The sequence below is a fragment of the Clytia hemisphaerica genome, unplaced genomic scaffold, assembly GCF_902728285.1.
Source record: "Clytia hemisphaerica strain Z4C2 unplaced genomic scaffold, Clytia hemisphaerica genome assembly, whole genome shotgun sequence".
Taxonomy (NCBI): domain Eukaryota; kingdom Metazoa; phylum Cnidaria; class Hydrozoa; order Leptothecata; family Clytiidae; genus Clytia; species Clytia hemisphaerica.
The window spans coordinates 20,435-40,372 of NW_027104306.1; the positions used below are offsets into that span (position 1 = coordinate 20,435).

The 19,938-nt window shown below is 34.4% G+C and overlaps 2 protein-coding genes and 1 long non-coding RNA gene across 3 annotated transcripts in view; all 3 read left to right on the forward strand.

The window, feature by feature from the left end:
- Nucleotides 1-6,314: 6,314 nt before the first annotated feature.
- Nucleotides 6,315-11,929, forward strand: LOC136817478 (RNA demethylase ALKBH5-like). The gene is made up of 3 exons (XM_067073807.1): nucleotides 6,315-7,436; nucleotides 10,423-10,503; nucleotides 11,243-11,929. Exons 1-3 carry the CDS (start codon nucleotides 6,376-6,378, stop codon nucleotides 11,430-11,432), a joined length of 1,332 nt encoding a protein of 443 aa, XP_066929908.1. The 5' UTR covers nucleotides 6,315-6,375; the 3' UTR covers nucleotides 11,433-11,929.
- A 3,222-nt stretch (nucleotides 11,930-15,151) lies between these two features.
- LOC136817472 (otolith matrix protein OMM-64-like) lies at nucleotides 15,152-16,617 on the forward strand. The gene is made up of 2 exons (XM_067073800.1): nucleotides 15,152-15,155; nucleotides 15,407-16,617. Exons 1-2 carry the CDS (start codon nucleotides 15,152-15,154, stop codon nucleotides 16,615-16,617), a joined length of 1,215 nt encoding a protein of 404 aa, XP_066929901.1.
- Nucleotides 16,618-17,257: 640 nt separating this feature from the next.
- LOC136817487 (uncharacterized) overlaps nucleotides 17,258-19,938 on the forward strand; it is a 59,587-nt gene continuing 56,906 nt past the window's right edge. Inside the window, exon 1 of the long non-coding RNA XR_010848102.1 lies at nucleotides 17,258-17,867. This is a non-coding gene — a long non-coding RNA (uncharacterized lncRNA). The remainder of the gene's footprint in view (nucleotides 17,868-19,938) is intronic.

Here is a 19,938-nt window from a genome sequence, read left to right on the forward strand (position 1 = left end):
ATGTACCCTGTTTTTGGCGAAAAGTCGTAATTAAATTTATAGTATAGTATTTGTTTACAGGGTGTCCGGAAAAAAAGTATCGAGTTCGAACATGATTCTGAGTACTCTTAGGTGCCAAATAAACGGGGGGGTTCGAATAAACGGGGGGGTTGGAAAAATTTTGAAATTTCGATAAACGGGGGGGACCTAATTGCCGGGGGGGTTGGAAATTGTACTTATGAAAACCAAAAAATAAGGTAAATATAGGCTAAAATCAGGCTTTTTGGAGCAAAATAAGGGGACTTCTTTTAGCCAAGTGAAAATATTCTTTAAAATTAATAAACGGGGGGGTCCTAATAAGGTCCGGGGGGGTTGGAAAATTTTCGAAAAATTAACAAGCGGGGGGGACCGTTTATTTGGCACCTAAGAGTAGTAGGTTGTTGCGTGTGTTTAACAAAATGTAAGAAAATATATACCAACAAAATAATTGTTTTTACAACAGTCATTATGATGAAAAAGAATTAACTTTCTTTACAATTTTCATGACGTTAAAGTTATTGAGAATTGTTTTTTGTAAAAGTTATTAATAAAAGATGTCTCATGACAATTAATATGACACAGAGAGAATCTTTGATAAACATTGCAAATTTAGTGAAACACACACAAGAAATTTCTTTCTATAGAAGTGGTACGACCCGATACTTTTTTTCCGTACACCCTGTATTTCAGTATAACTTTTTTTGCCGGGACTTTTTCTACAAGTTAATTATAATTTGAACAATCATGCTCAAAGTGATAAAAATATACTAGGTCTTGAAAAAAATGTCAACTCGAGGAAATCAATGAGGTGAATTTTGCGAGTCTGTAGTTTTTTCCGTGTTTAAGTCTAAACAGAGCTTTACGCCGAAAATACATTCGAATTTTCAAATGTAAACAGCGCTTTGAAAATCGAATGTTTTTGAGTGTTCACACGAGCGCGCAAATGTTTTCGAATGTTTTGAAACAATTTATTTTAGTAAGTACGTTCAATCTGGACAGTCTGGAAAATGTTGTTTGTCACTCGATCTTTCGAAATCATTGAAATTTTTTTATCTGAGATGAAGGAAGGACTCTGATATTTTCTTTTTCTAAATGTTGCATACCGGTATTATTTTCATTTAACAGAGTCAAAATGTATTTTCTTTCAAAGAATTATGATTTATAATCAGGAAACACTGCTTAGTAATTTTAACTGTATTTTGGATGCACAAGTTTATTGGAAGGGCATTATTTTTGCCCAGAGTTTATAGCTTCAGTTTTCATTTTTATTCACTTCTTTGTTGTTTACAATTCTTTATTTTATTCTCCAAAAAGCTTTAGATTTTTTTTGGTGTTGTCAATGATGATGATGTTAGTGCAATTTAAGAACGAAGAAGATGGGAAGAAGAAAAAACCGAGCTTTCTTCAGTTTTGAGATGTTTTTGAATTTGAAATGCGTGCTGGAGTTCAACTGCAATAAAACAAAGGTTAGTTAACTTTTATTAATTGTTGATTCTTGATATTATTCAAGTCGCAGATGACAAGAGCAAGATAATTCTCTCACTGTCAACTGAAGAAGGAGTTGTGGTACCACCTCAAAATTGGTCTAAATTCATGGAGAATCCAGCCTGACTCAGCTCATTATTATTTGCTGGCAAATGCTAAACCCCCTTCACTCTCCTCACTTTAGATATTTAATTTCCCTACATAAGAGCTAAGGCTCTTTCATTTTCTAATATCCCTGTTCTGGCAGAATGTAGATTAAAATGCTATGTTATGCTATTATGGTCTTTATAAGGAGAATGGAAGTAAAAGATGGGTATTTTATGCTAACCATCCTTGTCTCACTGAAAGTTTTATCCCCGGGGGGGGGTACTACCCTTGTCGACCGACGGGGGTGCTCCGCTGAGGTTCGAAAAATGGACCCTACGTGGGACTCGAAATTTGCGAAAAAAGTGACCCTGAATGGGACTGAAATTCCAAAATTTACTACTTTTTCCCCAAATTTCCCAAAAAAGGCACCCTACGAGGGACTGATTTTTCTATTTTGGTGTTTTTGCGACCCTACCTGGGACTCGTGGAGGTTAGAAAAGGTACCCTGACCAGCGGAGCATCCCCGTAACCCATCTTACCCTAGTACCCCCCCCGGGGTTTTATCTCTAAGGTTATGGATTGATGACACAAATCTTGATTTATATTAGATTTATTTATATTCTTTCTTTTTCTTCAGGATGTAGAAAAAATGGATTTCAGATGGTTTTGGAGTCATTTTTTTCTGAATTTTTTATGTCTGAGCTACAGAAAGTTTAAAATATATTGTGCATTGTGTATCAAAAAGTCACCTTGTCTCGTTCTTCTAAATCTGATGTCTAGTCCTTCTAGTTTAGATACATCCCCGTCCTATGGATGAGCTATAAAATATTTCACAAGAAGAATACAATTCATTTCTTTCCTTTCAATTTTTGCAAGTTTCTTGATTTTTGAAGTTCATTTTGAGACATTTCGCCTCTTTTTCTTCCCCGCCTCCTTCTTAAAAAAAATTCACTTTTTTCTACGCCAATCAGATCTCACGTCTTTTTCCCGATCAGCCAATCACAATGGCTTGTAGAGGGCATTGCGTAATTTTTTGTCTGGTCTGTAATTTTGATGTTTTCTCGAATCCAATGAATTTTCTTTAGCAGAGTAATGGGGCCCACTAAACCTGCAAATGCAGCGATTGTATTGGCTATCAAAAAGCCATTTTAGATTTTCTTGAAAGCCAGATAAATTGCGGACCGAACCGTGGGTCGGGGCTATTTTTTCATGGTCCCTATCTCGAATAACAGGAGATCAAAGTCTGGACTTCGAAGATTCCTTTGACAAAATAACTTCCTGAAGAAAATATTTAAGCCATAAAATTAGCCCCGACCCTAGATCAGGTGCCCCTATGTGCAGGCCACCCTAAACAGTTGTTTTTGACCCTTAACTCTCGGCCGAGTCGTTGCTTTTTTTGATAAACAGCAATTTTGGGACCTTACTTCAGTGGTCGTTTACTCGCGGTTTTTGACAGTTTTAACAAAAGAGTTTGCCCTAAACTTCAGTTAAAAGGTTATATTTTCACAATAAATCAATTACACAATATTCTGAACTTGTTTATACGTTTAAATTTGAGCTCAATACTCTTCATTATAAAAATCGCAAAATTTGATAAATTTTACAGACCAGAAAATTCACCTCATTGACACACTCGAGAAGTGTCGACTTAAAAAAAACAATTTTTTGTCATCTTGCTTAGCAAAGATGGTTTTAAAAAGTTTGCCTCGTTTTTTATAATTAGGTCCTATACATGTATTTTTTTAAAAGCAAGTGTCTGCCCCTACATCAGGCTCGCATTATGCTTAGCATTCTATTGTTCTCAAACAATAGAGCTATTGTTTAGGTACCCAAAACTGAGCCTGCATATGCTTATAAACGTTATGCTTATAAAAGAAAAAACATGTAAATGATATAAATCCCACCTATGTAAATTTATCATTGTGATGTGCTCACTTTCATCTTCCAGTGTCCATAAAAAAATAAACAGGACCTGAATAAAAAAAATGAGGCGAAACCTTTCGTACATCAATTAAAAAAACCGCACCAAATTTGGTCAAACACAGCGGTACTGGGATATCTGGGATAATAAAGAGAAGATATAAAGCTACCTGAAAATGACGTCGGGAAAGACATTAAGGCCAGAAAAATGACAGGAGTTGATTTTGTTTGTTGTTACAATATTGAAAACTTGAGGCAAAGAGAAAATCATGGGAACGGAAATAATGATAAGAATGATGGGTTTAAAGCTTTTTGTATATAAATTTTATTAAAACCATTTTACGAAATCACTATTCTTACTTGATCTATCTATCTATACAGTGTGTTCCGCAAAAAAGTATACTGAAAAAGTATGGTGATTCTGTGAAACAATGACTAAGCCAACAACTTTAATTTTTAATAAAGCTTAAAGCTCTCTGTGCTTAAAAATTTACTTGAGAAAGTTTTTTAGTTCCAGAGACATCAAGTCTTAAGTTAACAAGGGTGAAACCTTTCAACATTGAAGATGAAGTTAGTTATTTCAACTCATAACTAACGTTAATTTGCAAAAGGTAGAAATGTCCAAGAAAGTTAATTTTATATGCAGCAGAAAGTTCCTCTTCTTTCCATTGCTGAATGATTTATCTTCAGCCAGCTTTTCATTAACGAGAAATTCGATTTGGAAGTTGCATAGGTTTGACTATGAAAGTGGAAAATTTTATCAAAATGACATAAAAAGAGAGCTGTCAATCAAAAGTCAATTAGCTTTTTTGCTTTGAAAATTTTCAATCTCGACTTTTTTTAATCTCCAACTTGGGGGCTTGGCGTGCTTGAAACTTCATATTTCTAAAACAAAGACTTTTTTCGCAATGAAATTTTCACCGTAGAACGTTGAAAAAATGCGCCTTTAGCTGATCTAAAATTTAAGTTGGTTAAGCTTAAAGTTTTTTCATGTAATTCGATTTTACTTTTTCGAGTATACTTCTTTGCGGAACACACTGTATATGTATATAAGTAGCATTAAATTAAATCAATTTATTTAATTAGTTTTCTTTGTTCATTTCTGAACTATAAGTATAAGTAGCATTAAACATGAAAGTTCATTATCACTGCATATAAAAAGCATTTACTGTACAAATAAAAATAAAGATTAAAAAATAGTGCAAATGTTTATGTTTATTCGAATATATATAATAAAAATCTTTGTAGAATAAAAAATACCTTCGTCAACAGAGAAATCTGCAAAATAATAAGTCACTGGATGTATTAGTTAGCCAGAAAAATCTGAAGTGACTCAGAAATTGGGACAAGAAACTCAGACTCAAGGACTACACAGAAAATTTAAATATTGTACCGAACATAACTAGAAATAAAATTTGATTACTTTAAATGTTTTCATGTCTCAATTAACAAAAGAGCTTTTGATTTTGAATGATGTTTTGTATATAAAAAATTTATTACACGTAAAATACATAATTTTGTTCAACATGACATTGTTTCTTGGCATGTATGCTGGATTAAAATTTTTTTCAATATCTTTCAAAGTTTTTGAGCCACATATGTAAAATCGACTGGGCATTGATCTGAGTAGGTAAGCCATTTATAAATGCATTCATAATGAAATTCATGATCACATTGCAGTTTAACCCATTGTCGTTCATAGGGTCCAAGCTTACATGAGCAAATGAAGCACGTTGGATAACCTCTTGCTGAGCTGCATTGATAGTAACAATAATCAGGATCGAAATCTGATGTTCCATGATAACATTCATCTACATGGCTTATTTTTGGATGCCAGCTTTTACGGCGCTGGTGATTCAATTTCTTGAGTACATAATCTGGCGTGGATCGTAACTCAACTTTACAGTCCAATGTCACAAAATAATGTTCATCCTCACAAAAATCAATCGGTTGGAATTTCTCAGCATGAATCATTTCTTCCCATAGTGTGTGTGGTTTTCGTGTAAACTCCCAATCTGGTGTGTGATCAACATTAGAATTGGATAACCGTTTTGTTTTTGTTTTCAACAACTTCTTCTCAATGTTGTTCTTACATTTAACATTTTGGTTTTCAACCATCAAAGATCGATTGATTTCCTTTTTCAATTGATGTGATCCTACATCACTGAATCCAGGATGTTTGGAAAACTCTTTCGTCAAATCTTGCACTGTATCATCATTTGATTTCTTGACTTCAGTTTTGATAGCCTGCTTTTGCTTTTCTGCTACATCCCGATTTTTGTTTTTGTGACGTTTTCCTGTTTTCTGTTTAACAGAAAAGTCACCTGATATTGTCTCTTGTTCATAATACTCCCATTCATTATCATACCAATATTCTTCTGAATCCACTGTTTGGTTGGTGTGAGAGCTGGTCATAAAAATTAATGATAAAAAACTTTCTTTTATAACACGCTCTTGCTGCTCTACTTTTTTGTTGTGAAGGTTTTTTTCAAGATTTAATGCATATTCCTTTTTCTCTTTTTCCATTTGATGATTGAGCTAGTTCTTTTTCTGCTTTATATACCCATATAATTGTGTAAACCAAGGACTTTATTGCATTAATATTGCAGGGTTTGATTTGCACCACCACACATCAGAATTTTTTTTTTGAAAGCGAAAGTAATCATGTCAAAGTAAACAAACGACCTGAAAAAAGTGGTCCTTAAGATTACATCATAGAAAGTTGCCCTACCAGCGCACGTCCTGCACCTGCACTCGCTGCGCTGATAGTCTGAATGAGCGAGTTAATTTCGCAACTTTGGTTCCAAAATTTGGAAAATCGAGACAGTCAAAAAAAATTTCCAGCAGAGTGTGTTCCAAAAAGAAATGGTTGAAGAAGTTTTTGAAGTTGAAGAAGTACAAACAAAAATGACAGAAAGAGTTTTAGAAATCCTTGAATCTGACGAGGAACGTAAAGAGCAACCTTTCAAGCAGAAGACCATTCACACAAGGGATGAAAAACAGGTTATTTGTATTGATTCATCTCCTGAAAAGGAGACAGGTGGTGAAGTAGAGGAAATCATAACTTTTCGAAAAATCAATGTTGTTGATAGTGAAAGTCCTAATAAGAGGAAGAATAGAGTTTATCGCCAGAGTACAACAAAAAATGAGTCAGACTCTGATTCTGAATCTGAAAAGAAAAAGAAGGACAAACGTAAAAAATCTAGCCGGTTGTCACGAAAGAAGGAATCTCCTGATGATGAGGAGAGACGTCTAATAGAGCCTCCATCTCCTGAGGAAAAGCTCAGGAGTAGGCAAAAAAGTGAGATCAGTAGAGATTCAGTTCGAAAAAGAAGATCATCTATTGAATATGGGAAAGAAAATGGCCAAGAGCAAGAAGATGAAGAGGAAAGTGAGCTTCAAAAGATTCACAAAGGAATCAAACAAATTCGTAATTTCTTTGATGATTCTATGTGTCATAAGATTGAAAAGAAAATTGATCAAATTGCTGAAAAAGCTTTATGTGGACTTTATAAACAAAAAACTTATGATCGAGCACCTTTAAGAAATAAATATTTCTTTGGTGAGGGTTATACATATGGAAAACAAATGGAGCATAAAGGTCCAGGTCAAGAACGCCTCCACGTTAAAGGAGATGTTGATGAAATTCCCAAATGGATACAAAAGCATATCGTACAAAAAGTCTATGAAGAGAAGCTGGTTCCTGATGGATGGATCAACAGTGCAGTTGTCAATGAGTATTTCCCTGGAGGTTGTATTGTTTCCCATATTGATCCAATTCACATTTTTGATCGTCCAATCATATCCATCAGTTTCAACAGCAAGTCTTATCTATCATTTGGTGTCAAATTTTCATTCAATCCAATCCGTACTTCAGAACCAACACTGGCACTCCCTTTGGATAGAGGAACACTAACAATGATCAGGTACTGAATCCTACCCAGGTTTTTTAGTCCTTTTTATCATTTTGACTCAATTAGTTAGGGGCAAGAAAACATACATGATCACATTCAGTCAGGGCCTCTTTGGTCTTTTATAACATTAGTTCGGATAGAATAAAAACATACCTGATCAACACAACCAAACCTTCTGTCTTGCGTTTACTCTTTCCTTCCCAACAACTTACGTGTTTGCTTATGTAGGTTTTAAGATCCACAAGTAATGAACCTCATAGCTTTATTTGAATAAATCTGTTTAAAAACCTTCTTTCAGGTTTCATTCCGTACGTTTTTTTATCCACGTGGTGAACCAGTTTCCCCGATTTCTCGATAATTAAAAATTGGAACTTTCCCGTGGGCGCGATTGGGCGCACCGCCATCGCAAAATATTTTTCGTGAAAATTTACCGTATTCTAACGCTTATATAATCTAGATAGGAAACAAATATTAGATTTGACTCTTTTTTGCTCGTATTTCTAAATTTTACGATAAAAAGAACTATTTACAAATTATTTTCTTTAACAGGCGTTGAATCGATATTGACATATTTTATGATGTCATAATCAATGCCGTGCATATTTTGTCAGCGCCGTGCATATTATGTCAACATCCTTTTCATTGGATAAATACCACTAAAATATACAAGAAAAGTAAACATAAATTTATCGCCCGCGAGCACGGCTTAGCTAAGCGCACCTCTCTTATTCATTATCTAAGAATTGGAGCGGGCAAAGATTACTGCGCGGGCTGATAGCGGGCAAAGGTTATTTGAAGATATTTTCAGTTATAATCCAAGGTAGAACAAACTAAACATAGAAAGAGGGTATTTTTTAGTGCTCTATACAATGATCGGTATTTTTTTTGAATTCTATGTTTAGATTTTTCTACCCAGCCCCGTTGCTATGTACGCACGCCCTGTTGCTAAGACCTTTGCTTGAAATCGAAAGTGAAACCAAAATAATTTAGCGCAAACTGCCGTTTGCGTAATATCGATAAAGTGAAATGAGGTCCTGACTGATCACATTGGTACGACCTGCTCAAGTGTAAAAATTGTGTACAAAAACAAAAACACATGAAAATTTGCATGTGTACCGTCAACTGCTCTAACTTGTATGAACCTCCTTGATTTGAGTTAATGAATGGGGTATTAAAAAATACACGATTTCTCTTTCACACTGAGTAGGCTTTTAAATCGAAATATGAAAAAAATCCGTAGTGGAACACACATAAATGTCTGGAACGAAGAGGACCAAATTAGTGGCAAAACGATGGAGCGTTTGACGTCACTCGTACAGCAAGTTACACACTCGTCATTTGTTTATCCCATTGGGCGATAGGCGGTTAGGCGGCGGGTGTTCTCTAATTCTCCAATCGGCGGCCGGTCATTTTGAATGAAAACAAAAATGTTAAAAAAGGGCGTGCTATCAGAAGTGAAAGTTATCGTGACATAAAATGACAGAAAGTATGATTGATAAACTTGGTGGAGTTATCAAAACAAATTTCTTGTCAAAGGCATTTAACATTAAGTGAAAATACAGGCCAGATATCAACAGTCCCATGTTTTGTCCATACGTCCCAAGTTAGAGCAGTTTATGGTAGTCTAGACGTCACAATTCATATTCAATTTAAATCTCAACAAAAACATTCACACATTTCAAATAGACCAGAAAAGATTTTTAGACTAAAATGAAAATTTCTTTCTCCAAAATTTTTAAATTTTACAAATTATTAGTATGCATTTTTGGTTGCCATTGAGAAAAACATCACGCCAAACCAATAAATGTTGTAATGGGAGGTTTTATTATGAAAAATGATGCAATAGAGGAAATGTCATTTTGCATACTGTAATTAGAAACTACTCCAGCATCAAAGCAATAATAAGAAAAAAATAAGTGTTTTTTTTATATTTTATCTCTCTTGTTTACCGCCTGGTCTTCCTAAAGCAATTTGCATTCTCAAATCAGAATTTAGTCCGCTTGCTTGCCCTCACTTCGCTGCTAAAGCTGTAAGACCTGATCAACATGAGACGGCTAGCTATTCTGTAACAAAAATAGGTTAATTTCCCCCTTGTTAGTGACCACCATTTCCTACTGAACATACAGCTTTCTGTTAAATGAAAACATGAAAAAGAAGAAATAGAGGCGAGTTCATTTTCTAAGAAAACATGGTTGGTCATACATGATTGGTGTTACATGCAAACTTGTTTATGGACTTTGGTGTAATCTTTGGATGTTTTATTTTAAATGGGTTTAGATCTTGTGATGCTGCTTTTCATTAATTTTCGTTTGGCTGCCCTGGGTTGGGTAGGAAAGTTTTGGAAACATTGGTTTGCACTTTCATTATATTTTTAGAAGTTTGTATATTGAGGAATTTTTGTTTTTTCTAAAATGTTGAGCTTGGATATCCGGGTGGTAATAATAACTATGCATTAAATACGTGTCAATGTATATGCTGGAGTTTTTCATTATCCAACATGACATTGTGTCTAGTGAAAGGTCTATTTCTGATGTCAGTAAAAAATTGAAAATTGTTTTTGTAAAAATATAATAGAGGACAGGCACTGAATATAAGGAATGGGAGCTAAAAATCCTTTTTGAAATTGATCCACAAGGTTATCATGCCACCTATTTATAGGATTATATACTGTAATTACACAATATGTTAGCCCCTAATTACCAGAGTTAAAACTATGGTCAAGTTTCCAAGAATTTTATAATTTCATGTCTGAGGCAAATTTTACACTTAGGAATCATACGCTAAGTAATTTACATGAAACACTTAAAGATCTAATTTTTTTGATCCCCTTTGATGATAGTGTTATATTTCTTGTGATAAATGATTTTCAAAAATCTTCATTCTAAAGCACAGCAGATATAGTAAAGAGATATATAATTCTTTGCTGTATTAATTTATCATCTAATAATCTTGAAAACATTCGACTCAAAAGTATGAATTTTTTATTTTTATTTTTTAGTGGTTACGCAGCAGACAATGTTACACACTGTATTAGACCTCAAGATGTTGTTGAAAGAAGATGTGTCATTATATTGAGAAGGTAGGTTTTTTTTTTTTGAGAATATATATTCTGTTATGGATAAACAGGTTTCTAAGAATACTTCACCCTCAGCCAAAAAAAAAACACCATTCTTATAAAAAGCCTTAAAAACCTATATTATCCATAGTGTCAGTCCCACAGAAATCTGAAGGATACCTAGACCAGGTTAGGGCCTTGGGGCTAATATTTTGCAATTCTTTGGGGTTACCTATTCATTTGGGGTACCTAGCTGTTTTGATGGATGCGTATATTTTCCTAATTGAATACTTATAATAACAAACCATCTCAAAAATCATTAAGATTTTAGGAATGACAAAAGAACAAAAAGTGTCAACTCAGAAAAATTATCGGCTAAATTGGGGTGCCTAACCTAGCAATTTCTCAAGGCGATCTAACTCGTTGGGTGCACCATGCTTCAATGTTGGCACCTGAAAAGTGGGTTGAAACCATGTTATCAGATATCGTCCCTCACATGACTAAAGGTTCAATCTCAAAATAAGTGTCTTGGAAAATTGGAAATCTTGCAATCCTGTTCTGCCTTTGAGATTGGCCTTTTTGTCATATGAAAACATCGACTATTCCTCTACATGAAAAAAGGGCAATCTCAATCTCAAAGATGACCACCACAGTAAAACTCTAAATTTCATAAGGTATTAATTTTGAGATTAAACATGACTTAAATGCGAGGGACGATATTATAACTCTGTACTCACATTAATTTGTACATTCTATTGTCCAGAGTGTTCCCTGATGCTCCGAGAGTTGGTGATCCTGAACCAGAGTATCCTTTGCGAATGATGCATCGAAGTCGAGCATTAACTTCTGGTGGTGATTTTTCATCAAGAAAACGACAATATGGTGGAAACAATAGAGACTATTATCAAAATAATAATAATAACAAGAGAAGGAAAACACGACATAGCTACTGATTGATAAGAAGTCGATTGTTGATATTGGTGAAGTCAACTGTGGAGGATTTTTTAGCAAGGGTAGTTGTGTGCATATTTTAGTATGTTGGTAACAAGGTATGGAATACCTTTACAATAGTGATAAGCTGTCACGTCACATGCTCAAAGTATAATTGACATTTTATTAAAACTGAAAATTTTATACACCATTTCTTGGCACATTACCACTGTATCAGAATTTTTAGCAATCATTGAAAACTTTATCAAACTTTTTTGGTCAAACTTATGGATTTAAGAAACTACATTGAATCTTGGTTCGTTGATTGGTTGGTTTCGTTTCAATAATTGAGGAAGAAAATGATTGGATGAATCACTTTTTTTGTAATAAAGATTGTTCTTTCTGTTTTTAACTTCTGAAAGTTTAAAGAAAGCTTTTATATTTGTATGAGTTTATAATAGTTTTATTGATTTCTCTTATGTGTAAAAAGTGAAAGCTGTGTTATTTGGGTTTTATTCAATTCATCAATTTTCTTGTTGATTGCTGCTGTCTTAAAGAAAATAGCTTTTATAATATCTTACTGCTCAAAGAAAGATTTACCCTGTTCTAAATGATATATATTGTATTAGGTTTAAAGTATGGTGGATCTTAAGTCAGTGCTTTTGGGAACTCTTAGTATTTTCATCACAAGGAACTTTCAACTTTGCTATCTTTGGACAACAAGTTTTTCCTAGTCCATGGTGTTACATCCCTGTTTTGGTTTTGCAAACCTTTTCTTAACCAATGCCTTGGTTTTGATAAAAATGCGCTTCCAAATAAGTGGGTCAGTACGTCAGTACCAAAATCTTAGAGAGGAGAATTATCTGATCGATATAAAATTTTAGTAGAATCGAATATAAAAAATAAAGATGAAATTATTAAGATGGTTAAAAAATCATGACATAACACTTTTTAGAATATTTGAATCTCATTAATTTTAATTAATTATTCATCTCATTAATTTTAAATTTCTGTTCTGATTTTCCGTATCCTCCTTAGATAAAAAGTTACAGTCCTGTGAATTAGGGCTAAAACACCCAAAGTTAACCAAGAATAGCCAACATATTCTTTATTTAGATTCTGAACCTGGAGTATCTTGGTTTCGACAAAGCTATCAAATATTTTGACCATTCGTGTCAGCCAAAAATAGACGCATGGATTAAAACAATATTACAAACAATATTCACTTATTCTATTTTTCTTCTAGAAAACTAATGAAAATCTAAAGATTCAGAAATTCATTTAAAAATCTAATGAAATGATTATTAGGAATGGAAGTGAATTGACTTTGTTCGAATGGAAAAAAGCCTTGACTTGATGTTTTGTATCTTGTGCTTGATTGTTTGGATACAAGCTTACAGATTCAGTCACCAATCATTTCACTGGCTTAGTGATTGTTGCAAGTCAATTTGAGACGTAGAATATGCAGATTAACAGGTTAACATTAAATTTTAACTTTTTGATAATTTTTGTTTCATCACATCAATCATCATTTGTCCGATCATCATCACATTTTCAAGCCATATTCGGTTGTGTTCAGATAGTAAAATAGTTCATCTAAAGTCTGTCTCAAAATAATTTGCAGCTGAGACAAAAATGGCTGTAACTTTTGATAGAATTTGAATGAAGTTGCAATTTTGTGCTCGCTGAGAAGATATTTGTGAGTGGAATATTATCAAGCAAAAAAAAATTGAAAAATAAAGAAAAATGAGAATGAAAAATGAAGAAGAAAAAAATCAACTTCTTGTAGAAATTTTCAAAAATATTCATTCAATCAAAAGATACCAAACAAAGTTTGTTATTGGTTGATTGACAAAAGGCTGTTTTTTGTCGTTTTTACTACTTTATAGAGTCAACCAGCAATAATTTTTGTTTTGCTTGATAATATTCCACTCACAAATATCTTTTCAGCGAGCACAAAATTGCAACTTCATTCAAATTCTATCAAAAGTTATAGCCATTTTTGTCTCAGCTGCAAATTATTTTGAGACAGACTTTAGATGAACTATTTTACTATCTGAACACAACCGAATACGGCTTGAAAATGTGATGATGATCCGACAAATGATGATTGATGTGATGAAAAAAAAAATATTTTGAGACAGACTTTACACGCTGAATAGTTGAGTGTTGACTTTCTACGTTTTATGGGCCAAAAAGTGAGAGAAATCTTAAAGGACGCGTTTAGTTTTTCCCTTGTCGAAAATCTATCAGCGACATTTTATAGACTGTCAGCACTAGCCTTTTCATTTACATTAATCTTGTTAAAGATCTTAACTCTCATATTTTAGTTTTCCGGGTACTAGATAGATGAAACCAAGTATTAAAAATTGAATGTCTAATCAAATATCTAACATAATGCGTTCATATCAACCCAGCCACGAAAATCACAAAATCATATACAAAGGATTGCTTTTAAGTTTTACAGGATCAATTCTTTCCATTTTAGTCTAGCAAGACCCATTCAATTCTTAACTCGTATCTTTACTACCCTGTTTAAATAGCTCCTATCTGCTCATGGCATTCACCAGCGGGAGTCTTCTGCGATTCTCGGAACTTCCCGTCTCAAACTCCATTTTTCCCTATTGTTTAGATGACAGATTGGATAGAATGTTTTGAGAATTGTGGGAGCAGACCGACACCATTTCGGATGACATCTCTAAGTGGTGGTAAGTAAAGATTTCGATTTTTCACCAAAATATTTCTTTTGAGCACATAAATGACAGAAAACCTTTGCTATGAGATTAAAAGATTAAAAGAATTGTAAGGGAAATGTTTTAATATGTAGGAAATGTAACAGTCATGCATTCCAAGTATTTTTTGATATACAAAACGGATGGAAAGTCTTTAAAAAAGATAAGGCTAATACTAAAAAGCATGCCTTTGTTTAGAAAATTCAAATGCTACAAACTGTAATCGAAAACTATCACGGAAGTCTAACTTTATGATTGAAGGTTTTAGACTTATATATAACAATCGATAAGGGATAGTTTATTTTACTTTCTAGTCGATTCTGGTAAGGGTTGGACAATTTCATAGAAAATTACGTTGGGTTAAAAGGCAATAAAGTGGATTTTCAAGCTTGATAATTTTCAGGAGATTTCTTGCAAACTTCAGTCAATATGCGACACCTCGTGTTTTATATGGCCCTTTTTTGCATGATGCTGCAATCGACGTCTGGAAAAGCGATCCCCGGACATTCAAAAGAGGATTTTTCGATTTCTGACAAACAAGGTATTTCATTCTTTGTATTTCCAAAGCACTTGACCAAGCAAAATATTTTTTTAATCTGCAATTTTGGGATATAACCTGTTAAGTGTCATAGTCTTCTTTAGTCTTCTCTAGTTGACATGATGTTTTAGTTGTTTTGTTTGGGGGACGAAGTAAAATTAAACCCCATAACTTTCTTACAATCTTCTGTGTGATTTATATTATTAATCGGTATTGATGTATATTAAAAAGCTTTTCAGGGTGGATACTAATTGACAATTACTTTCAAACCTTTTTCTTAGAATTCCCAGTACCGTCAATTACGAAAGAACAGATGGATCTGAAAAATGATTTCCTCGCTGATAAAACTGGTATGATGGAATCTTTTTTATCGAACACATCATTATATTGTCCTAGAACAAATCAGCTATATACTATTACCGGAGCCAGTCCCGGCACGGGTCTTTTGCGTAACAAAAGTTAATTATCTTTAATGAGTGAAATAAAAATATTTCTCAAATAACACACCTCTCAACCTCACTCATAGAATCTTCAAGTCTTTGGCAATCTCATAATATTTTCCTTCTCTGCCCACAGAAAAAGCTCCCAGATAAACCTTAATGTCCAAGTTAAAATTTCAATACAAATGTCGAGGCAAAAATGCTAAAAAATTAAACGTAAACTGATGTAGTCAAGTTTAACGACAGTATCGTTGGTATAATTTTTGTTTTCTCTATTTTATTCATAGGATCACCTGGTAAAAGGGAGCCTGAATTACCGAAAACATTCGGGAGTGATAATGACAACGGAAAACCTTTACAAATGAGAATCAAAAGAAAAACGAAACTGAATCATTTGGTAGTCCTGGTCAACAAAGTCTTGGCTGACACTCAAAAATTCCTCAATCGGAAGCGTCAAACAGTCAATAATGGCAATCCAACGGAAAAAGCTGAACCTGAGATGGAGCCTATCGTTGATAACCCAATACCAAGATATGGTATCGATAGTGCTGGAGAATTGAACGTTCCTGATGCTGAAAGTTCTGATGGTTTCAGTAACTACCAGGGCAATGACAACGATCCAACAGTAAACGAGCCTATCGTTGATGATCCTGTATCGAACTACGACATCGACACTACTGGAGAAATTAACGATCCTTATCCTGAAGATTACGGCCTTCCCGATGGCCAGGAGAATTCTGATGAGGGTGATACATCTGTTGACGCTACTATGAACGCTATAAGAGAAGATGACCTTAAGACCATTGACAAAAATAATCCTGGTGCTATCAACAACGTAGAGACTGAGCAAGATTCATCCATTGGTAATGATACCGCTGATGAAGAGGAAGAGGAAAGCGATCAAATTAACGAAGAAGAATCAAATGAAGTTGAAGAAGATGTGATTGAAAATGATAATTATTCTAATGATGAAGACAGCTCTGCGAATCAAGATACCGGGGAAGGTGATTATAACGATCAAATTAACGAACAAGAAACCAAAGAAGACAACGAAGACTCAGAACAAGATAAAAGAGATACTTACATCAGTGATGGAGATGAAATTGAGCAAACAGCTCAAGATATCGCCCAAGAAGGAGGAGAAGGGAATATGAATGTAATGGAAAACTCAGATCAAGAAGAAAGTGATGCTTACGCCAGTGATGAAGATGAAATCGCTCAAGCAGCTCAAGATATCGTCCAAGGAGGAGGAGTAGACGGTTTAAATGTTGTTGAAATGAAGAATGACAAATTAACGGTTGAAGATGATGCCATTGGAACCTCGGCTGCTATTGTGGGTGAATCTGATGGAATGACACAAAAATCTCAAGACATCGCCCAAGAAGGAGAAGGAGTAGACGGTTTGAGTGCTGTTGAAAAGATCAACGACAAAACGGTTGAAGATGATGTCATTGGTGACTCTGATGCTGTTGAAAAAGAGTCTAATGAAGTTGAATAAAAAGCTCAGGCTCTTTCTAAAGTAACACTACAAATTGGCTTAAGAAATATTTTGAACGAGAAAAAGTCAAATCTTAATTGTGATACAAAGTGTCAAATAAGATTTGTCTACCTGGAACTTTTTCCTGGAATTTATTTTTTATAAAAACCTAGATTTTTGTTAGTTGCTTTTTCTTAGCTTTTCAAATTCACAGTATTATTAAAAGTCAGTTTTTTTAAAATGTTGTACCAGTAATAGTTTCATTTTGTTTATGATGAAATTTTTTAGATGTTTAAAATTGGATAGAAAATGTAATTCCAGGTCTTTGAAAATTAACTGAAACAATTTTTAGATTCAGTCTCAATTTTTTTCTACACTTAACAGGAGAAATAAAATCAGCTCTCAGATTATTTGTTCTCAGACTTTTTCTCAGAATTTCATTGGTATACTTTACAAAAGTAGATGCTTCACGCCCGGGGGGGGGGGTACGTATGTGTGGACGGTAAGGGTCTTTTTTTTTCACCTTTCAAAGTCTCTCTAATTGTCGGCAAAATCAGAAAGTTTTAAATTTGGCTCTCTAAGGGTCGGAAAATTCCAAATTTCTGGGAAATTTTTTTGATTTCGAGAAAAAAAATTGTCAAAAAGGCTCTCTAAAGGTAGGACTTTTTTCAAAAGTGGAAGAAAGTTTTCCTAGAAAGTCTCTCTAAAGGTTACCTTTTCAGCAATAATCAGTCTCTCTAAGGGTTGATTTTCGGAGGTCCCGTCCGCACATACCCCTCATCTGCCATTTCTAGTCGCCCGGAGGCTTCACGCTTGTTGTGATCCTAAAGTGTACCGAGTGTAGTACTACTCAAATTTTGGAAAAAGAGCTTTGTGCCCAAAAGCTTGTAATGTTTGTATCATCTATGACTCAAAGCACATTGTTAGTTTCAATAAAATTTTTTTTCCGCCCGGCTGCATGAGAGCTTTTTTCCTTCGCCCGCATTCCGGAAACACAATATTTTTTTATTTTCGCCTAAAGTACAATTTTTCCATTTTTGCCTATCGTTGTATTTAAACTTGCGTTGTGTCAGTTAAATACTTTTCAACATGTAGACATTTGCTAGGGGTCACCTATATTCCCAGGGTTCACCTGAATTCTTAGGTATCGCCTAAAAACCTGCGCCCAAACTATTTTGCTTGTTCTTAATGTCGCACCCCGCTTATTTCAGACATGGCAAGAATGAAGCTAAGAACAAAGTAGATGGCTTATCCAATCAATCGAATTTAAGGTTAGTTTCTTCATCTATTTCTCTATATCATTGATCAATGGTCTATTCCAGAAATAGTCTGGTGACGTCCAGGGTGGTCTGGAAAATAAAAAATCCAGGGGGGGTCTGGTTTTTCGAGTGTGAAAAAAACGAAGTGGAAAGTTTAGGATGGTCCAAAAAATGAGGAAATATTTTGACGTGATGCGTGATGTGTACAGTCAACTCTCTCTAATTCGAACCTTTATTATTCGACTTAAATATTAATCCCTCAGCTGGAAAGTGGTTTAAATTACTCTCTGTATTTCGAATCTTTCTCTAATTCGAAGGCAATTTTTTTTGTCCCTTGAAGATCGAATTAGAGAGAGTCAACTGTATACATGGCTGGAACCCCCCCCCTGGCCGTAGGGGGGGGGCTAAAAGCTCGAGCAGCAATTGGTACCTGATTTTTTACTGTGGCTAGGGGGGACTAACCATGTTAGGGGTCACCTAATTTTTCAGATGGACCTGGGGGCTAGATTCTATATTTGGTGATTGAATTATAAGCAGCCTACCAGACCATAGGTTGGCACTTTCTCATCTTATATTTTAATCTAAGCAATGCTCAAAAACTGACAATTTGGTATCTAATATATTATCTGCAGTGCCATAGCAACTGGGGGGGGGGGGGCTATGCCCCCAATAATATAAAAAAAAAATGGTTATTTTGCAAAATGCAAAGTTTTTCTTTTTTAATTTGTGATAATTGTCTTATAAGTGCATGTTTTGAGTGCATTTTCAAGCAATCTAGAGCTCAAATTTTCAAAATTTCCCCCCTCGGGCCAAACCATGGTTGGCCCTCGCGGTGTCACCAATCTTCAGCCCCCCTAATATGAAAATGCTTCTTACGGCACTGATCTGTAAAAATTCTTTAATCCTGTTGCATTTACTTAGATAAAAAATCTATCTGGCTAGGGATCTGCACCCTGACTTACAAAACCTTGATAATGTAGCATGAACCTTCAGTAGTTAGCTTATCTCTTATTTCTTAGGGCATTTATTCTATTTAGCAATAAGCTAAACTAACTGTTGTATTTGTTTGATTGTTTGAAAAGGATTTTCGAAAAAATTTGACGTGTCATTGGCTTAGGGGTCACCTAAAATATTTGGCAACCAGGGGTTACCTAAATCTTAGGGGTCACCTGAATTCTTAGGGGGCACCTCAAACCTGCTGCCAAGCCATGGTATATTAATGTGTGATGCGAGATTTGCGCTGTTTTTTTTCGTTTACAAATTTGCAAATCTTGTCAAACCTCGAAGTATATGAAATTTTTCAAATTCAATATCTTTCGCTATGCGTGTTAAAAATTAGCTTAAAATTAGCAAATACGGATATTTTGAGATATCAAATATTTGCCAGTATTTTTGTTCATTGAGAAACTATTTTCAGGGGCCATGCGTTCTCTAGGCCATGCGTTCTCTAGGCAATTTTCTAATTTGATTTTAAAGCGATTGAAAATTTTTCCTAGTACAAGATGCAGTGAAAAGTCATTGTGTTATGACTTGTTTTCCTGAACACGCGCTTTTTTATATTAGAAAAATACAGAAAAGGATAGGAATAATTTTAGACTCAAAGGTCGTGTTCAGACCTGAAAGTTTAAGTTTAAGGTTTAAGTAGTATTTTGTTGATATGGGAATTCAATTATAATCACTTTTCTTTTGTTATCATCGATTGGCGATCTCGAGGAATCTCCTTTCCTAACTTGAAATCATGTCATCTTCTCTCTTGAGATACTTTGAAACAAAAAAGATTTCAGGGAATCACTCTGCAAAACACTAATTCGTGTTCGTTGAAGCCATTACTGCTAGAGATGCTCCGAGCGTCTCTAAGTCATAAATTTCACGTTCTTTATTCTTTATTTACAAAAGGAGCATGCTTTTCACTTGCGAATTCTGATTTCGTCTATTCAGAAAACTGTAACGAAATCGTAAAAACTTTTTTTTTAAACCAGAGGGTGATTTCTTTTTAAACTTTGGTTTAACTAATGAGAAGCGTGCCGTTAAATACAAAAGGAATATAAAAGAAACATGTAGACCTAATTGCTTTAAACCTTGG